This window comes from Trachypithecus francoisi, unplaced genomic scaffold (genome assembly GCF_009764315.1).
Source record: "Trachypithecus francoisi isolate TF-2019V2 unplaced genomic scaffold, Tfra_2.0 Lachesis_group15, whole genome shotgun sequence".
NCBI lineage: Eukaryota > Metazoa > Chordata > Mammalia > Primates > Cercopithecidae > Trachypithecus > Trachypithecus francoisi.
In genome coordinates this window covers 67,371,387-67,386,381 of record NW_022681460.1, presented here as the reverse complement: position 1 = coordinate 67,386,381, position 14,995 = coordinate 67,371,387, and the positions used below count along the sequence as shown (strand labels likewise).

The window sequence follows — 14,995 nt, the reverse complement described above, 5'->3', positions numbered from 1 at the left end:
TTTCACAAACATTATCATCAGGGACTCCGTGCAGTGGCTCATGCCTATAATCCCAGCACTTGGGGAGACCAAGGAGGGAGGATCCCTTGAGCCCAGGAGTTTGAGACCAGCTTGGGCAACAGCAAGAGATTCTGTCTCTACAAAAAATAAAAAAAAATTAGTCTGGTAGAGCAGTGTGCCTGTGGTCCCTGCTACTCAGTGAACTATGATTGCACCACTGCATTGTAGCCTGGGTGACAGAGCAGGACCTTGTCTCTAAAAAATTTTTTTAAACACACATTTTTTTCATTATTTTATTTTTTTGGAGACAGAGAGTCTTCCTCTGTCACCCAGGCTGGAGTGCAGTGGCAGGATCTCACTGCAACCTTTGCCTCCTGGGTTCAAGCAATTCTCGTGCCTCAGCCTCCTGAGTAGCTGGGATTACAGGCATGCTCCAACACTCTTGCTATGTTTTTTTGTTTGTTTGTTTGTTTTTGTTTTTTGTATTTTTAGTAGAGACGCGGTTTTGCTGTGTTGGCCAGGCTGGTCTTAGATCCTGGCCTCAAGTAATTTGCCCACCTCAGCCTCCCAAAGTGCTGGGATTACAGGCGTGAGCCCCCACACCAGCCAAAAACACACAAAAATTATCAGGGCTTGTGTTTATAGTTAGTTACTTTTGAAAATGTTTTCACATTTTGAACATTCCTGTAAGGACTCTTCACCCATTGCATTGATTGGTGCTCGCAGCACTTAATGCTTGAGCAAGCGGAATTCAAGGACATACTTTTACCCCCTTTCTTTTAGTGGACTCAGAAGGAAAACAAAACAAAACAAAACAAAACAAAACAAAACAAAAAACCCTCACAATCAACAAGAAACAGGAAAGGCCTCAAAACAAGTAAGGACTCTCTCGCTGGGGCATCTCACTTTTTTTTTTTTTTTTCTTTTAAACCACAAGGCCCTAACAGATGAGCAAACTCCATGTGGTTTCTTAACTGTTTCAAAAGTGCTCAATCACCAAATCGAATGTGACGTGCATTGTCACCTTCCAGGAAAACTCTGAGTGGTTTTGAAAGACAGAATCACAAAAGGGAAAATCACCTCTCCAGGGCTATTTCCCTTATAAAATAAATCCGTCCTGGAGCTTCTCCTTGGAAAAACACACACAGGGCCCCAAGTGTGTGTAGGCTGAGTGGCTGCACAGTCATTTGAATTTAGTTTCGAAAATAGCCCTTCCCTGTGTCCCTAATGTAAAGGAATAATTAAAACCCAAAGCCCATTTCCCCTAATTAGCCGAAAGCCCTAGCAATGCATGGCATTGTGGGCATTCAGGAGCCAAAATGCACCCACTCATAAAAAATGATCCAAACAATGGCTCGTGCCCAAGCTTTCACACTCGTTTTGCAGAGAATTCTTGGCTGGCAGAGGCAGGGTTGTAATTCCTTGGGTCGCTTGACTTCACGAGGGGCGAGGTGTGCATTGTGGCGACACGGACTACTTGTGAAGCCTTTGGGCGGCAGTCGCTTAAAGATTAACTTTCTCGGGTTTCCGTGTCCAAAAGTGTTTCCGTGAATAGCGTGATTGGAAACTTGTGCGGGCCGGAGACTGCGGCGCGGCTGCTCTTTCAACAGGCGATTTGTTCTCCTGTCCGAGGCTCATTTCCATGCAAAGAGCCTGACATCAGAGCACCTTTTGTTGCTAAACGCTTTCTTTAGCCTCGAGGGGAGAGAGTCATGTGGAGCTGGAAGAGCTCATTTTGAAGAGAGGGGTCCCGGGGAGCTCCCTCCAAGATCCAGAGGCGCCGCGGGCACCCCTGCAGGGTCCTGCCAAGACTTGCTAGAACGAACGAGTCGCGTGCCTTAGTAAGTTGGTTCCCGTAACAGGAAGAAACGCCTTTGCAGTGGGTTTAATTGCTTCTGGGCCGAGCGAATTCCCCGCCGTACAACTCAGTGGTGCGGACTTTTCCTCCTGCTACCCTGTTGCTGCGCCGAGCGGGGTTGGAAAGTTTCTGGAGTTGTCAGTAGCGCAGCCCATGGCCACCTAGAGCCGAGGTGCGGGCGCCTGCTAGGGGCCCCCGCGGGGTGGCCGGGGCCGCCGGGGCATGCAGCGCGGGGGCGCGGCTCGGTGACGCCGCGGGCGGGGACCTGGCATCCGGGCCGGCTGCGCGCTGGTGCTGGGCGAGGGCGCCGCGGGGACCGGGACGCACGGCCCGCGCGCGGGACACTGCCATGGAGGACGCGGGAGCGGCTGGCCCGGGGCCCGAGCCGGAGGCCGAGCCCGCGCCGGAGCCGGAACCGGAGTCTGAGCCTGGCGCTGGCACGTCCGAGGCGTTCTCCCGACTCTGGACCGATGTGATGGGCATCCTGGTGAGTTACCTGGGGAGGGGGCGGCGCAGGAAGCGCAGTTCGCAGTAGCCCCTCTGAAGACGGGGCTCCCTTCTCGCCCACCCACTGGGCAACCCACTCCGCAGAGGCGTCCTTCTCTGGCTGTAGTTCTTAGGGTGCTAAATACACACGGTATAGGGTTTCAAACCCTAATTAAAAAGTAACCAGCCACAGGTCCCGTCAAAAGGTATTTTTTAAACAATCGGGTATGATATTAAGCAATTTAATCTGGGACACCTGCTGAGATGTTGGTGTGGAAAAGGCGAGAAAGAAGAAGCCTTCAAAGAGTAGATGTAAATAAATATTTGGTTGATGCTGGATTAGGGAAAAGGCTGATGTTACTGATGTTTATCTCTTCACCATTGTTGTGTGACCACAAGAGGGAAAACAAACATTTCCTTACTCAGAACTGCCAAAATGTTCACCTACTTTTTTTTTTTTTTTTTTTTTTGCAGTTTTTCAGTTTGTGGAATTACAGGATATTTGTTTTATATGTTTGGGACTAAAACAATAGGACTTATTTTGCTAAATCTGTGCTGTCATGTATTTTGAAATGTCCGGTGACTAAAACCGCCCCTGGATTTGGCGTAGTTTCTGGGAAGCAGTACTTCTGTATGGAGGATGAAATTTTAACTTGCTCAGGGTTGAATACCTTGGGGGAAGTAATAGATTTGCTTTGGTGGAGCTCTAGTTAGGCAGGTAGACTGGAATCGGATGGGTGAGGGTTATTACAGTCAGACATCTTAATCCATACATAAAAGACTATCGGAAAAGGCTCTAGATTTGCTTTGAGATCTTCTATTTTTTGAATGGGAGGAGATGGAGTGAAAGAAGTTCTTCTTTGGGAATGCTAAACCGTGTACAGTTTTTAGCACAGTGATTAAATTCTTGGGCTTCAGTTATAGTAGGCCAAATGCCAACTCTCCAATTCACTGTTTACATGATCTTGGTCAAGTTATTCAACCTCTCTGATCCTCAATTTCATTACCTGAAAATTGAAGCTAAGAAGACTTGCTTCTTGGGGTTTCTGAGATTTAGCTGGGTTGATGTGTGTATCAAGTACTCAACAGACTGTCTAGCATATAGTAGAGCCTCAGTAAATGTAGCTCTCTTTCAGGTTTTGTTTGTTTGTTTCCTTCAGACAGTCTCCTGTCTCTTCCTTCTAGACATGCTAAAAGCCCAGTTACTCCATTTTCAGGTGACCATTGGTATTTATGATTCTTACTGTACAGAGAACCAGCGAGGGTTGATTAAGGATTTCTATCTGCTCTTGTCACTCTCTAGTATCAAAAAATGTATATGAATATGCATACAGTGTACATTTACATACTATATATAGCATATATATAATATACCTACATCTAATATATATTTTAGATTTAAAAGGTTTTGTTTTTGCATTTTCTGAACTATACAGGTGAATATGATCCTTCACTGAAGTTCCAGAAAACCCAATGGACATTTTAAAGTTGTGATAAACTGTTTTTTTCTTTTTTTCTTTAATTTGAGATGGAGTCTTTCTGTGTTGCCCAGGCTGGGGTGCAGTGGCACAATCTCAGCTCACTGCAACCTCCGCCTCCTGGGTTCAAGCAATTCTCCTGCCTCAGCCTCCTGAGTAGCTGGGATTACAGGCACGCAACACCATGCCTGGCTAATTTTTGAATTTTTATTAGAGATGGGAGTTCACCATGTTAGCCAGGCTGGTCTCGAACTCCCGACCTCGTGATCTGCTCACCTAGGCCTCCCAAAGTGCTGGGATTACAGGCATGAGCCACCTGGCCCGGCCTATAGACTGTTTTTAAGTTATCTTGTTATTTCTTGCCTAGACCCAGCTCTAAGTTTTCAGTCACTGAGGAAATTGGTTTGATAATATCCCATTGTATCCCTTACTCTAGGGCATTGGGCTGGGGGCGGGGAGGGTCAGGGGCCTGCTGAAATGAAAGTTGGGCTGAGGGTTCTTTTGGGGAAGAGGGTTGGCCGGTGGCATTTTCTGCAGATTTGCTTTCCCTTCCCTGGCAGATTCCAGCACTGTTGGGTCAGTTGTACTCAAGTGTTCTTTGGCTGAATTAAAAGATGGGGTGGGGCTTCAGAAGCTCAAACCTGCTTTTGAAAGGGCAGATGCAGGAGCAAAGAAAATATGTACTTCAGCTAATCATTCAGTATCAGGCTGGGAAGAACATGAAGCCTGTCCCAGACAGGTTGTGTCTGCTCGTTTACCCCTTGTTTATCTGGGGTAAATGGGCATGGAGATTGTTCCTTAGTAAAATTCAGAGGAAGACATGGCTTACTGCTCCTTTGTAGATGCCTTGTAGGGAGACACTAGGCTAAAAGGGAGGGAAAGCTATCATCCAAGTGTTTATACAAACTGCGTCTTCGGGGAAATACATCAAGACACAAAATTGACAGTTGACTTTATTCTCGCTGAAACAAGAGACATCATTTCCTTCCTTTTTTATTTAAAATATGAGATTTTGCAATCATCTATCAATCTAGACAGGTGAAGTGACTTGGCCAATGGCACATACCTTGTTAGTGACAATGTTAGACTTGTCCCCAGTCGCTGGCCCCACCAGTAGGGATCCTGATGTCATGACGCTCCATAGTTAACTATCTCAGATGAACTCAGTAGAAATGTAATTCAGTATGTTTAGAAATCCTGTGTGTTTTAAGTAAAATGTGACTTACAAGATTCTTTTTCCATACTGAATTTGGAGAGGAGAGTAGAGGTAGTCGGGAAATTACACATCTGAACATTATCCTTAACAGATTTCAGACACAGTTCTATTTTACTTTTTCAGATTCTTCTAATTGTGGAAATCAAACCACACAGCCTATCAATACTGTGTGTGGAAATTTGAAATGACACAACTCACAGCTTAGTAGGTAAAAACATTTTTAGGTGAATGAGCACTATTGAGCAGTTGTCCCCCAGGGGATTTTGTTGGTTATAACCCAGTGAAAGTATTGCCCCAGAGTCATGGATCTCGGTAAATACAGGATGGTTGTTTGAGTTCATTAGGACACATTTTGCATTTAGATTAATTCAGTCCATGCACAGTTAAGCACCAAATAGTTGCTTTCAGATAATTGTTAACAAAGTGCTCATTTAGAAAAGAAATAATAGTATAATTTACAGCATGAAAATGTTTGAGCAGTGCTAGAATAAATTCTAGTAAATGAATATATAAATGTATATAGAATTAAGAGAAAACAAGCTTGCAAAAAAAAAAATAAAAAATTACTAGATTGTGAGTGCCTGGAGGGCAGGGTCAGTGTCTTACTCATTTTTCTATCTCCAGTGCTCCTGACTTAACTGGGTGCTGAGAATATGGCTTTGTTGAATGAAAAAGGAAAATAAAAAAAGTATGTATTTCTTAAATGCAGGAGTCACATCAAAACATTGTTTTGGACACATGTGCCTGCTGTGATATAATGGGGTGTATTTATAAAGATGTGAATAAATTCTGCTCTGGCTGAAACTACATTTTGGGCAGTTTCATCATGCAAATTAAAATCCCCGTGTTTCCACTGGAAACTAATGGTAAATTGCAACATGTTTGTAAGCCCTGAGCTATGAAACCTTGGTGTTCTTGTGAAATGTGCCATTCTTTTCACTAACACTACAACATATGGTAGGCCAGGGTTTTCAAAGCATGTCACCTTTCCCTATGACATGTGTAGACTTCTGTTGAGAAGCGCAAAACTGAGTTAGAATCCTGTGGAATTTTACCCTTTTTTCTTTATTCCATAGTTGGCAGACACAGCATTCCTTTTGTTAGGTAGCGGAGGGAAGTTGTTTTTAAGAGCAGGAATTGCTAAGGTTGTTAGATACAGTTAGGTGTGCTAGATCCTTTTTTCAGGACTGATTTATCCATTTGGTAAATTGTCATGGTTCTTCAGCTTCTGCCTACAGGATTTGGGGACTTCTAAGGCGAAGCCCAGCCTTTAAATCTACTTGTTAACTGGGAAGGGGGTTAGTAAGTGCCTATTGTTTGCAGGATCCTGCAAGATGCACCTCCCCCAAACTTGAAATTTCCTCTGTTTTTGCTTTGTTTCTACAATTTACACCCATTTCCCAGCATGCTTAGAAAACATCCATTGTATAGAGATACTCCAAACCTTCCCCTACTTTAATTCCTGTGCAAGCTGCAGAAAGGCAGGCATCAGTCCACAGAACTGTTATATTCATCCTATCTTACTATTTACTCCATTCCTAAAAAATTAACAAGAAAACCCGTAAAACAAACAAACAAAATGTCTCCCTCCTTTCCTTTGTTGTTTTAGGCCAAGTGTTGGGGAAGGGGAGATGTTAGTGAGATCCTGAGGGGACTTTTAAAATGCTCACTCCTTTGAAAGCAGTTCATTTACATGTTGTCTTGGGAGGTGTCCTGAGTTGTGCCTATCAGCTAATGACTTAATTAATTTTGCGTCTTGCAATTTGAGAGTCAAGCCCATTTCAAATATTCTGACTTCATCTTAATTTTATGATGTTCCTTTTAGCACACTGAAGAAACCCTTGTGGCTTCTATGTGCAGAAGTTGCAGGGTTATTTTAAATAGTGGAAGGGACTGAAGCGCCCTTGGAAATGCACCCTCAGCTCTCATTTAGAGAGGAGGGTTTGGAGGGCTTCTGGGTGTAAAAGACTTGCTCAAGGTAACCGAGAGGAGGCAGAACTCAGGCGTATGGATGTTCACTTCTTTGCCAAAGACTTCAGTGGCTTTCATAATTTTATTTATTCATTTATTTATTTTTGGGAAGGAGTCTCACTCTGTCTCCCAGGCTGGAGTGCAGTGGTGCAATCTCCGGTCACTGCAACCTCTACCTGCCACGTTCAAGCGATTCACCTGCCTCAGCCTCCCAGGTAACTGGGATTACAGGCGTCTGCCATCACGCCCAGCTAATTTTTGTATTTTTAGTAGAGACAGGGCTTAGGCTGGTCTTGAATCCCTGGCTACAAGTAATCCACCCACCTGGGTCTCCCAAAGTGCTGGGATTACAGGCATGAGCCACTGCGCCTGGCCGGCTTTGATAGTTTTGGTTGGGGTTGCCGAATCTTTTCCTGCTAAAGGAGACCCCTTGAGCTTAAGCGACCTTCTTCCATAATTCCTTTCTCCTGCCTTTCTGCGTTTATTTGCTGTTCTCTACCTTGTTTTTCTTTTGCTCAGCCATACAACCCTTCCCTCTGCCGCCTGGCTTCTTACTGAGGTCCTTCGCATGCAGCTCTATGGGGACTGAGTGGGAGGCCGTGCTCCTGTGTCGAGTCCCAGGGCTGTGCTGGGTCCTTCACGTACATTTCCTTACTTGATCCTTGTACGAGGTGTGGCCAGTGAGTATTCTTGTCCTCGTTTTACAGTTCAGATGTAAACGTCTGTGTCCTAAGTCATGCAGATGGTAGATAGGGAAGCTGAGAGTTGGATCATGTATTTCCCTGAAACCGACTTCCATTTGCAATTGTATATAGTTCATTCTTTCACACATCTCATTCAGACATTTATTGGCTGCTAATTTTTGTTTGTTTGTTATTGAGCTATTAGCAATACTTGTCCTTGACTTCTACAAAGGGTTAGTTTTGCTGCAAAAGCCTTAGCCCACGGTCAGTCACTGAGTACATACCCAACTTCACAGGACGGTGGGCAGAGCGCCCCGAAGGCCGTGGGATCCCTTCGCTCAGGATCACAGCCCGGGAGCGTCTGGGCGGGCCACTACCAGACATACCTTTGGATTTGGACCCTGAGGGATAAGTAGGAGTTTCCAAAGAGGTCTTTTCTAGTGAGAAGGATAAAAAGGAAGGTGCGAGGAGGGACAGAGCGAGACTCCGTCTCAAAAAAAAAAAAAAAAAAAAAAAGAGAGACAAAGGTGGAAGGGCACAGATCTCCCAGATATGGGTGTTGATGTGGCTGGATAAGGTTTGTGGTTGCCGGTGAAAGAGGCCATCAGGCATGGGACCTAATCGCTTCTGTGTTTTGGAAAAGTAACTTTTTTCATTTTCTTTCTTTTTCTTTTTCTTTTTTTTCTTTTTTGAGTGAGTCAAACTCTGTTGCCCAGGCTGGAGTTATAGTGGTGCGATCTCGGCTCACTGCAGCCTCCGCCTTCCAGGTTCAAGCGATTCTCCTGCCTCAGCCTCCCAAGTGGCTGGGATTACAGGCGTCTGCCACCACGCCCGGCTAATTTTTGTATTTTTAGTAGAGATGGGTTTTCACCATGTTGTCCAGGCTGATCTTGAACTCCTGACCTAAGATGATCTGCCTGCCTCCCAAAGGGCTGGGATTACAGGCGTGAGCCACCACGCCCGCCCTGCCGAAAAAGTAACTTTTGTAGGCAATGGGGTGGCAATGAGGTTGGAAGGAAGGAGACTACTTTAGTGATCCAGGCAGGGATGGTGAGAGCTCTAACCAGATGTTTATGCGTCATGTCATTCATTACCTGTCCTCTGGCTTCCTGAGGCCCAACACTTTGTGCAGTGTCTAAAGTAATCAAGACTGCTTGATGGTAACTTTCTTTTGATAATTCTTTTATGCTTAGAGTGGGCTGAGTTAATACAAGACATTTTAGAGATGTCGTATGTCTTGTGATTTTCTTCCTTTCTTTTCTCTTTTCTTTTCTTTTCTTTCTTTTCTTTTCTTTTCTTTTCTTTTCTTTCTTTTCTTTCTTTCAGATGGAGTCTTGCTCTCGCCCAGGCTGGAGTACAGTGGCACGATCTCGACTCACTGCAAGCTCCGCCTCCTGGGTTCACACCATTCTCCTGCCTCAGCCTCCCAAGTAGCTGGGACTGCAGGTGCCCACCACCATGCCCGGCTAATTTTTTGTATTTTTAGTAGAGACAGGGTTTCACTGTGTTAGCCAGGATGGTCTCGATCTTCTGACCTTGTGATCCACCTGCCTCGGCCTCCCAAAGTGTTGGGATTACAGGAGTGAGTCACCAAGCCTGGCTGATTTTCTTTCTTTCTAAAGGAAAAAGTGGCCAGGCACAGCGCCTCATGCCTGTAATCCCACCACTTTGGGAGGCCAAGGCTGGAGGATCACTTGAGGCCAGGAGTTAGACCAGTCTGCATAACATAGTGAGACCTCATCTGTAATTCTTATTAAATAAAAAAGAAAAAAAGTACCTATCCATGTATATATGTATAAATATTTATATACCTGTCTCTCTATACTGATAGAATGTGGTTCCTTAAAAGGGGGAATTATTATTTATAACAATATGCACACCACTGTAAGATCTTTAAATCATTCTTTTAAAAGCTAATTGTAGAGTACAGTGAAATAGTGGGAAATATGTAGTCAATGCAAATTGATTCATTTGCAAATCCGTAGCTCAATTTTACAAAAGATGTAAGAGGAAAAACTATCATTTATCTAATGTATCCTTTTTAAGAGTGCTTTGATGCTACCTGATTGCTTCCTGTTTAAGATTTGACTGTCCTAATCCCACTGTAATAGATGATGTGCCTACCCGTGGTTGACACACATTCTTGTCATTAGTAAAAATGAAATTGGTCTCAAACGAGTGAATCTAAATGGACAAAGACTGACTCTCACAGTCAGTGATACATTTAATAATACCTATGAGTACAGACTAAGACTACAAGAATTAACTAAACCTTCAGACTAGTTTTGAGATAAAATGTATTTTTGTGACTACATAAATTGTCATTTTTCAAATGATATGCTCATCTATTTATTAATTCACTTTTGTAATAAGACCTGAAAATGGTAGGTCTGTTCCTCATTAGCTTTGCTCCTAGCCAGATCTCGAACATCCGTTCTTTTGCTCTCTGAAGTGTTTCACTGGGCAGCATTAATTCTTTATGAGGAGAGATGCCTCATAGAGATAACCTATCTTGTCTCTTTCCTGCCATGTCAAGTCATGTAATACAGACGTCTCCATCCTGGAGATTGGATATCCAGGCATTATGGTAACGCTGAGACTCAGAAGACAAACGCTTGAGAAAGGGGTAGTTTTTCCTTTCCGTAATAGTAGTTTTTTCTTTTCTGAAAGGCTCCTCTATGGCTTTCAACATGATTGGTGAAAATGGAAATATATTTGTATTTATGTTTGCTCTTCAGACTAAGGTTCTCTGTGTTCACAGAGATACCTTGCAGTTCTCCTTGGGTATCTGATACAAGTTCTATTTGTGGTTGATTTTGATGTTTCCATTCACTATTTACTAGTTTCGTTTTGCAGCAAGTAGTGAGTGAGGAAGTTTCCATGTGTCCACCCATCACTCTGCCTGGTCCTGACTTCATTCTTTCTCCTAGCACGAGGTAGTAAGAAAGAAAAGAAATGCATTCTGAGAATAACACGATTTTTAAGTGAAGAGCCATTGAGGAGCAGAATAAGAAATCTTGGAATATCCCGGAGCCCTAGTTACCCACTCCCTGCCTTTTTTTTTTTTTTCTGAACTGCCCTTAATCCAGTAAGACCTAGTTTCCTTTAAAATTTATCCTAAACACCCTTGACTTTGTTGACTTTAATAATAATTTTGTATTGGTCTTGCTATCAGCCAGCAATTTTTTTTTTAGCCTAGACCTAAAACATGTTTATGTGCTGTTTGTGTGTGTGTGTGTGTGTGTGTGTGTTTGTGTGTGCGCTTTAAAAATATAGTGTTTCAACATTAAATTATTTGTAGAGGAAAGGAATATTCTAGTTCAAGAATATGTATCTTTGCTATATGAGTTTGTCTTTGTTTTCATAGGATTTTAAAGACCTCCTTTGTAAAATAAACCATTAACAACTTTGTAGCATTCCTTGTTTGGAAATGCCCAGTCTTTAAAAAAAAATTTTGAAAGAGAAGAGTAGCAACCTTAATCTGTGAGTTAAAACATTTAGAAACAAACAAACAAAAGTTAATTGAATGTCTTTTAGAAAACTGAAAGGTAGAAGAGTAAAGTAGTTAAGAGCAAAGGAACTATTTTTTTTTTTTTTGAGATGGAGTCTCGCTCTGTCACCCAGGCTGGAGTGCAGTGGCGGGATCTCAGCTCACTGCAAGCTCCGCCTCCCGGGTTCACGCCATTCTCCTGCCTCAGCTTCCCGTGTAGCTGGGACTACAGGCGCCCGCCCCCCTCGCCCGGCTAGTTTTTTGTATTTTTTAGTAGAGACGGTGTTTCACCATCTTAGCCAGGATAGTCTCGATCTCCTGACCTCGTGATCCGCCCGTCTCGGCCTCCCAAAGGGGAACTATTTTAGATTGTTTGAGTTCAAATTGTGGCTTCAGCGCTTACTGGGCATGTGACCTGGGTGAGTTATTTAATTATTCTGTACCTCAGTTTCCTTATCTGTAAAATGAGCTGGACAGCCACCCCATCACTGGGTTCTCATGAGGATTATTTAAATAACAAGAACAAAGGCCAGGTGCAGTGGCTTATGCCTGTAATCCCAGCATTTCGGGAGGCCAAGGCAGTGGATCACCTGAAGTCAGGAGTTCGAGACCACCCTGGCCTACACAGTGAAACCCCATCTCTACCAAAAATACAAAAATTAGCTGGACACAGTGGCAGGCACCTGTAATTCCAGCTACTCGGGAGGCTGAGGCAGGAGAATTGCTTGAACCCAGGAGGTGGAGGTTGCAGTGAGCCAAGATCACATCACTGTGCTCCAGCCTGGAAGACACAGTGAGACCTCATCTCAAAAATAAATAAATAATGAGAACTGTGCATGACATTCAATGAACAGTTCATAAATGTGAGTTATTGGTTGGGTGCGGTGGCTGACGCCTGTAATCCCAGCACTTTGGAAGGCCGAGGCAGGTGGATTACCCGTCAGGAGTTCAAGACCAGCCTGGCCAACGTGGCGAAACCCCGTCTCTACTAAAAATACGAAAATTAGCTGGGCGTGGTAGTGAGCACCTGTAATCCCAACTAGTTGGGAGGCTGCGGCAGGGAGAATTGCTTGAACCTGGGAGGCCAACACTGCAGTGACACGAGATCGTGCCACTGTACACTAGCCTGGGTGACAGAGTGAGACTCTGTCTCAAAAGAAAAAGAAAAGTGAGTTATTATTAACTACTAATGATAGTTGAATCTCTTTAGTTAGAATATGAATTAATATGTCTTTATTTTAATCTTTTTAATTTTTAATTTTTCAGAGATAGGGTCTCCCTGTGTCACCCAGGCTGAAGTGCAGTGGCATGATCAAGGCTCACTGCTGCCTCGCCTTCCTGTGCTCAAGGATCCACCTGCCTCAGCCTCCCAGTAGCTAAGAATACAGGCGCGCATTACCACACTCAACTTATTATATTTTTCTAATTTTTTCTAGCAATAAGAGTCTCTTTTTGTTGCACAGGCTGGTCTTGAACTCTTGGCCTCAAGCAGTCCTCCCATCTTAACTTCCCAAAGTGATGGGATTACAAGTGTGAACCACTGCGTCGCTAATTTTTCATTTTTAAGTACGGGGATGATGTTCTGATTCTACATGTTTAAGATCGATTGACCTTTTTTTTTTTTTTGAGACAGAGTCTTGCTCTGTCAGGCTGGAATGCAGTTGATTTGATTGAAGTAATATGCCCTTTTTAATATGTAGCTTAAAAATAAATACATAAATTGCTTCAAAGTATTAACCTTCAGATTACGTATTGAGAAATATGTGTCTAAAATATTTTCTATACTTGCAAGAGAAAAGGGCTGGGTACAGTGGTTCACTCCTGTAATCCCAGTGCTTTGGGAGGTCAAGGCAGGAGAATTGCTTGAGGTCAGGAGTTCAAGACTGGCCTGAGCAAGATGGAGAAACCACACCTCTACAAAAATTTTTTAAAAAAATTATCCAGGCATGCACCTGTAGTCCCAGATACTTGGGAGCCTGAGTCAGGAGGATCCCCTGAGCCCATGAGGTTGAGGCTGCAGTGAGCTGTGATGGCACCATTGTATTCCAACCTGGGTGATGGAGCAAGACACTGTGTCAAAACAAAACAAAACAGAACAAAAAAGAAAGAAAAAAAGAGAGAAAATATGAATGCTTTTGAATAGCCAAGATTTTGTGAAAGCAAGAAAATACTTGTAATAAAAATATATTTTCTGTTTAAATGGTACCCACATTGCTATTTTTAGTTTTTTTTATGTGTCTGTCTAAGTAATACAGTAATCTAAGAGAGCTTTTGAATAGTCTACTTATTTAAAAACATGTAAAATATTACAAGCATTCACTTAACTAATGATTTCATTTTTTGAGTGATGGATTCATGAATGTACTAAATCGGTTTTTATAATCCTGATTGTTTTGTTTTTTGTTTTGTAGACTATTTTCCCAGGGTTTCATTCAGTTAGCAGCTATTTTTTGTGAGCTGTTTTCTGCAAATCACTCACTCTGAATCTTTGAGCTTTAATTAGGAGTCTTAGGTTTCCAGTCAAGAATTTCTAAAGCCATCATATAAAGATGGCCCCACCAGACTTACGAAAACCTTGACCACACATTTCAGTATGAATATGGCCGAAAGTGGGACTCGTTGTGTTTTGAGGAAGAACTATAAGCCTGTAATGAATAAACCTGCCACTTTTATTTTATTTTCTTTTAGTTTATTTTCTCACGAGACGGAGTCGTGCTCTGTCACCCAAGCTGGAGTGCAGTGGCTCGATCTCAGCTCACTGCAACCTCTGCCTCCTGGGTTCAAGCAATTCTCCTGCCTCAGCCTCCTGAATAGCTGGGATTAGGGGTATGTGCCACCACCACCGGCTGATTTTTGTATTTTAGTAGAGATGGGGGGTTTCACCATGTTGGCTGGGCTGGTCTCGAACTCCTGACCTCAGGTGATCCACCCACCTCTGCCTCCCAAAGTGCTGGGATTACAGGCATGAGCCACTGTGCCTGACCAAACTTGCCACTTACGTCAATTGTTATTTTGGGATAATTTTGTTATGAATCTAAAGAGAGCCTACAGGAATTGGAAATCTTTGGGAAAGTCTGTAAAGACCATAAACATTTATTCTGAAAAGGTAAAACATTTCATTTTTAAGGCTCATTTTATTGTGACTTACAGTTTTTTAAAAAAACTTTCTCAGAATGTATGGCATTAAGACGTAGTCTACTGGGGTATGGTCATTACTGCCTTCTGCAACGTGTTGATGTAACTCACCTAACATGTGGGGCCCAGGTGGTGGTTTACTGGAAGAGCGTCATAACACTGATGTGTAGTAGCAATTTGCCTTGATTAGGTTATGAAACTGAGATTTCATTATGAGCATTAAATAGGTGTCACATGATTCCTAAATGATATGTAGAGGATATTGCAAAATCTTCATGATGTAACTTTAGCATTCCAAAGAACTGGCTCCTTTTTGAACAGAAGAAAATGTCAGCTAGTTACCCCACATTAACATTTTGTATCAAGAACTCTTTGGTGCCGGGTGCAGTGGCCTATGTCTGTAATCCCAGCACTTTGGGAGGCCGAGGCAGGCGGATCACGAGGTCAGGAGATCAAGAGCATCCTGGCTAACACAGTGAAACCCTGTCTCTACTAAAAATACCAAAAATTAGCCAGGCATGGTGGCAGGTGCCTGTAGTCCCAGCTACTCGGGAGGCTGAGGCAGGAGTATGGCGTAAACTTGGGAGGTAGAACTTGCAGAGAGCCGAGATCGCACCACACCACTGCACTGCAGCCTGGGCGACAGAGCAAGACTCCGTCTCAAAAAAAAAAAAAAAG

The 14,995-nt window shown here is 43.2% G+C and overlaps 1 protein-coding gene across 2 annotated transcripts in view; it reads left to right on the top strand.

Moving 5' to 3' along the window:
• Nucleotides 1–14,995, top strand: part of SASH1 (SAM and SH3 domain containing 1) — a 362,686-nt gene that overhangs the window by 150,126 nt on the left and 197,565 nt on the right. The window contains exon 1 of one of the 2 annotated variants that reach the window (XM_033235128.1): nucleotides 1,695–2,345. The exons of the other annotated variant lie outside the window; for it this stretch is intronic. Coding sequence (XP_033091019.1) covers nucleotides 2,208–2,345 — 138 coding nt within the window. The 5' untranslated portion in view covers nucleotides 1,695–2,207. Of the gene's footprint in view, nucleotides 1–1,694; nucleotides 2,346–14,995 lie in introns of those variants that run through there. 2 annotated transcript variants of the gene reach the window in all.